General features: G+C 35.1%; 1 protein-coding gene across 2 annotated transcripts in view; it reads left to right on the forward strand.

The window, feature by feature from the left end:
- The window catches only part of DENND6A (DENN domain containing 6A), a 55,762-nt gene extending 52,403 nt beyond the window's left edge, over positions 1–3,359 (forward strand). For both annotated transcript variants that reach the window (XM_028110398.1, XM_028110399.1), the window contains exons 19-20: positions 545–619; positions 1,085–3,359. In XM_028110398.1, coding sequence (XP_027966199.1) covers positions 545–619; positions 1,085–1,216 — 207 coding nt within the window. In that variant the 3' untranslated portion in view covers positions 1,217–3,359. The remainder of the gene's footprint in view (positions 1–544; positions 620–1,084) is intronic.
- The last annotated feature ends 2,641 nt before the right edge of the window (positions 3,360–6,000 follow it).

The raw sequence follows: 6,000 nt of genomic DNA on the forward strand, positions 1-6,000 counted from the left end.
GTCTCATCTTTATTTAGCTTGAGATGGGCTAGCCTTGAAGTGAACTTTCTAATCATAAACTTCCAGTGACTATGGTTGTGAGAGAAGGAATACAATGAAGGCAAACCACGAATAAGCCGAGGAAGAGCTTGTTTGTAGATGTCAAAGTATACAGCCAGTAATAGATTCATGTTCACGGTTGTCTTAATTTGTTAATGTTCCTTATAAATTAAGGTACTTACTACTTAGTAGGGATGGGGGTTAGTATTATACTTAGAGTTGTAATTTTTTCATTGATCTAAAAGGGCTGTCTCAGAAAGGAGTTCCTTACATTTTGTTTTATTTCCCAACTATTAGTTGTTCTAGCTAATGTCAGAAATTATCTAATTAATGTTAGAATGTCATGTGGAGAATTATTCCTGTACTGTAATGCTGTACCTGAGTTATATACTCTGTTTTCTTTTTCCTTCCTATCCTTCCTGCTCAGTAGCCTTGCCTGTTAAAATAGAGCAGTTTGAAACATATTTTGAGTATTTACTGATTTGGGATTTGTTTATTCTTGTAGGATTTACTTCTCTGGACCCAGAAACACACAGAAGTAGAAACAGTAGACCTTGTATTGAAGCTAAAAAATAAGCTGGTATGTAGCCAAAACAGCAAAGATCCATGAAGATATTTTCCTCATGTTTGAGGTGACCGTTCATGATGTGTCACAGAAGTAGCTTTTTAAATGAGAGCACTTAAGATTGGTCAATTGATGGTAGATCTGACTGAAAATAGTCACTCAAGCAGATCACAATGATGCCATATTATTTTAAAAGTATTTACAGGGAGTCTAATGAGCTCTACAAAAAAACCTGTCACTTATATTTAATACCACATGGTATCTATAGGTATTATCTATTAATTTACGTAGAAGTCTTTTATGAACTCAGCAATATATTGTTTAAATGGCATGTTGTTTGCTTTTTTACAGTTCCTCTAAATTCTAGTGTAAGTTTGAATTTTCCAAATCATTAGAGCATTAAAATTGTTCATTTAGAGAATATAATGTGTTAATACAGACTCAGGGTAATTTAAATGCTTCCAAATGTTCCTTCTGTAGTTGCAGGCTGATCGAGAGCATTTACCTGTGAAACCTGACACTATGGAAAAGTTACGGACACACATAGATGCAATTATCTTAGCATTGCCAGAGGACCTACAAGGCATACTGCTCAAAACGGGCATGACATGACATTTGCTAGGATTTTCCAGCCAGAAAGGATTGTGCACCGTGAAGCATACTGACATTTCAGCCCAACGCACAAAGGAGATGTCTCAGCGTGGAAAATAGCCGTGAATGCTAGCTACAGGATGGAAAGACTATACTGACTAAACAGACCTTTTTAGTGCATTATTTTTAAAAATGGCTATCTGTGGTGGTTCCACTTTAATACTGAAACACCGAAAGGCATTTCTATATTTTTAATCATGTTCTAAAGTGCTCTTATGAGAGACCTGTGGGGCCATCAGTGTAAGTGATTCCAAACTGCAATGCTGGCATTGCAGATATTTTTTTAAATTGGTGCTGCTCTGCCCAATCATGTTAAAACTCAGGGGGATATAAAAATAACATTCACACTGGCTAGCTTCTTAAGAAGAAGAAGACTGATCTGTCCGATGGTAGTTAGAAGTAATTAATGCTTTTGTAGTGCCTTCTGTTGTCCTATATGTTTCAAAAAGCTCAGCTGCTAGTCTTGAAGCTTTTTCTTAACTTGATTATGATACGCAATTTTATAAGGCATTCTTCTGAGTAATCACTGCTTAAAGATACCTTTCTTGCCTCCCATCATGTTTATTAGTAGTGCCCTGGTGTGGTTTTTTTTTTTTTGTTTTTTTTTTTAGTTGTCATGTAGGTTTCATTTCATTATATTCTATATCATTTCAAGTTTAATCTTACCTGTTTCTCCAAAGGCAAGAAAGAATCTAATATTAATTATGGAAGAGTTTATTTCTTCTTACCATTTACTAGTTGAACCTGTTTAAGTTAATTAGCTTGGATGTTTTTTAGAGACATTCTAATTGTAAACCTCATAATCAGCTATTTTTTAAACTGAACTATTCTCATTTCAAAGGCATTCATAAACGTTTTATGTTATAGTCATGTAAGTGATTATAAGATTAGTTTTCAGCATTATTTGTTTGGTAGGGTCTTTTCCCCCCAAATTAATATTTCTCAGAACATTTTCCCTACTGTTGTTAGACATGGGGACTTTTGCCTAAATCACTGTTATAGATAGGTTTTTGTTGTTGTCATTGTTTTGTTTTTTCTTTTTGTTTGAACAATACTACCTTGCCAAAAATAGAAGATTGTGGTTTGGTAGAATAAGGTTGCTTGGTTTGTGTTTGAATAGGAGTGTCCTCCAGAAGCCACTATTTAAAATAGCCACACATGACATAGCACATATGTAAACAGATGTGTCTTGAATTACCCTCTCAGCAACCAAATTTAGTTGTATGTGTTTGTAAAAGAAATGGCTTCAGAAGCTGTCTCTTGTTTTCTGTTAATGCAATTCTTAAGGGCACTCCTGACCCAGAAAGCCTCTTTGTGTTTGTAACTGTGGTCTTATACCTAAATGTGCCCTTTTCTCATGGATATAGTCTCTTGAAGCATACCTCAAAGTCATAGAGAGAATATGGCATTTGAAAGAAATCATTTGCCTTGGATCATATGAGTTATTTTCTGAAACAACATTGTCCTTATGGAAAAGGGGCAACTACTTTTATACGCTAAAGTATTTCATATCTTTCTGGGAAACCTTATTTAGGTATAAATGGTCATCTTATTATTTTTCAAAAAGGGGTATTTTAATAATCTTACAATTTATATGCAGTTTGTGACCAGAATTTGAAAGTTGTTAGTGTCATATCAAGGATCTTTTAAAAATTATACCACTACAGGAGGTATCATTTCAAGTTTATTTTGCACAGCTAAAGAGTAACAAAGGATGCCAAGTAGCATAATAACAGTATCTTCCTATTTACTGTATTTAACTAAAACCTAACACATGTTGAAAACCATATCATACTTAACTGGTTTACCTATTAATTTCAAATTATGTACGTGTAAAATTAACTTAAAATTGCATTGGGAATTTGAGAAAGACTGGTAACAATTTTTTGTGTGATTTTCAGTGTTGTCCTTTTTTTTTTTTTGAGGGGACATTAAGACCTAAAACCTGCCGTTTAATGTTTATCTCCACCAGCATCAGAGGGAATCACTGCTTTCAGGGTGTTATGTAATGCCTAGTGCCTTCTGTTTTCGTGAAAAAGAAGTTTTGTGAAGGCATTTATGGTCATTACTGAAAAATGAATTAAAGGCCTTGGATTTTAAAGCACTTGGATGTCTTGTGTTATTTCTCAGTAAGGTTGGAATGCTTGAGAAAATGCATAATAAATGAAACTTGTGCATTATGAGATTCCTTTTACTTCCCAACTTATTTTTTAAAAATTCAAATGAAAACCTTCTTCTGTTTACTATGAACAAGTGAACAGCAGTCTGGTGTAATAACAGATCAATGAAGTGATTTCACTTCACATCTGAAATGTTCTGATGAAAAAATTTTAGCTTAATAATGTAGGTAGCTCTTGTTGGATTCCCCATTATTTACTACTTTTTTAACCTTTTTTAAAATATCAAATTACTTTTATTTCATCTCCCTTTTTTAAAGCATGTGATACTATCCTTTGGATTTTAATTTATTTGTTGATAATAAAATATATTGGCTGTTACTACTTTTTGAAATTACTGGGCAATATCCTTAAAAGTGTACTATAAGATATTTCAGTACATTTAAAAGAGATTCTATTAAAATCTGTCCTTTTGTTTTCATTTGCTCAAAACTTAGTTCATTTATTTTTATTTTTTCAGAACAAAACAATAAGTAGTTTCTATTATGTTGTTACAATACAGTTCAATATGCTATGCAGTAATTACATATATGACTTCATCCTTACAATATTACTATTAAAAGGCATGCACTTTTTAAAAATTTTATCTTATTTTTTTTTTTTGAGAGAGCACACATATGAGCGGGGGTAGGGGTGCAAAGGGAGAGGGGGAGAGAGCCTGATGTGGGGCTCAATGTCACAACCCTGAGATCATGACCTGAGCTGAAATCAAGAGTTGGATGCTTAACCAATTGAGCCACCCAGGCACCCCAGGCATGCACTTTTCCATTCCTATTTCAGAGTAAGAAAACTGAGAACAGAATTGTCAAAAATCTTGACTGTTATGTGACTGCTAAAGGTAGAGCTAGGACTTGAACAATTGTCATAATATACTGCTTTGAGCTGTGTATTTTGCATTTATATTTTTCTAAGTAATTGTAACTTTCATTTTAAAAATATGTGTTTGTATCAAAACAGCAAGAGTTGAAGCAACAAGAAGTACAAAAAGGTCTATCATAAAAAGCAAAAATAATTTCATATGCTGTCTTTCAATACAAAACTACATACTCCAAAGATGAAGTTTTTAATTCTTCCTATTTTAGTTCGTTCTGATAATTCTCTTTCTTTTTAAAGATTTTATTTATTTGACACAGAGAGACACAGTGAGAGAGGGAACACAAGCAGGGAGAGTGGGAGAGAGAGAAGCAGGCTTTCTCCTGAGCAGGGAGCCTGACGCGGGGCTCGATCCCAGGACTCTGGGATCATGCCCTGAGCCCAAGGCAGACGCTTAATGACTGAGCCACCCAGGTGCCCCTCGTTCTAATAATTCTAAACATATTTATATCTTGATTCCTTGATCTACTGATTTTAGTATCTGTTGATGGTGTTTTAACTGATATTACTGGCTATCTTTTTGTTTTATTTAAATTCAATTAATTAACATATAGTGTATTATTGGTTTCAGGGGTAGAGTTCAGTGATTCATCAGTTGCATATAACATGCAGTGCTCATTACATCACACATCCTCCTTAATGCCCATTACCCAGTTACCCCATCCCCCACCCACCTTCCCTCCAGCAACCCTCAGTTTGTTTCCTGGAGTTAAGAGTCTCTTATGGTTTGTCTTCCTCTCTGATTTCATCTTGCTTTATTTTTTCCTCTCTTCCCTTATGATCCTGTTTTGTTTCTTAAATTCCACGTATGAGTGAGATCATATAATTGTCTTTCTCTGATTGACTTATTTTTGCTTAGCCTAATACCCTCTAGTTCCATCCATGTTGTTGCAAATGGCAAGATTTCATATATTTTTTTAAATTTTATTTTATTATGTTACGTTAATCACCATACATTACATCATTAGTTTTTGATGTAGTGTTCCATGATTCATTGTTTGCACATAACACCCAGTGCTCCATTCAATACGTGCCCTCTTTAATACCCATCACCAGGCTAACCCGTCCCCCCACCCCCCTCCCCTCTAGAACCCTCAGTTTGTTTCTCAGAGTCCATAATCTCTCATGGTTTGTCTCCCCCTCCGATTCCGCCCCTTCATTTTTCCCTTCCTACTATCTTTTTTTTTTTAACCTAAAATGTATTATTTGTTTCAGAGGTACAGGTCTGTGATTCAACAGTCTTACACAATTCACAGCACTCACTATAGCACATACCCTCCCCAATGTCTTATCACCCAGCCACCCCATCCCTCCCACCCCCCACCACTCCAGCAACCCTGTTTGTTTCCTGAGATTAAGAATTCCTCATATCAGTGGGGTCATATGATACATGTCTTTCTCTGATTGACTTATTTCGCTTAGCATAATACCCTCTAGTTCCATCCACGTCGTTGCAAATGGCAAGATTTTGGGTTTTTTTGATGGCTGCATAATATTCCATTATATATGTGTGTGTATATATATATATACCACATCTTCATTATCCATTCATCTGTTGATGGACATCTTGGCTCTTTCCATAGTTGGGCTATTGTGGACATTGATGCTATAAACATTGGGGTGCATGTACCCCTTTGGATCACTCATTTGTATCTTTGGGGTAAATACCCAGTAGTGCAATTGCTGGGTCGTAGG

The sequence above is a fragment of the Eumetopias jubatus genome, unplaced genomic scaffold, assembly GCF_037043125.1.
Source record: "Eumetopias jubatus isolate StellerSeaLion01/CBP00866 unplaced genomic scaffold, mEumJub1_p1.0 scaffold_1, whole genome shotgun sequence".
Lineage (NCBI taxonomy): Eukaryota > Metazoa > Chordata > Mammalia > Carnivora > Otariidae > Eumetopias > Eumetopias jubatus.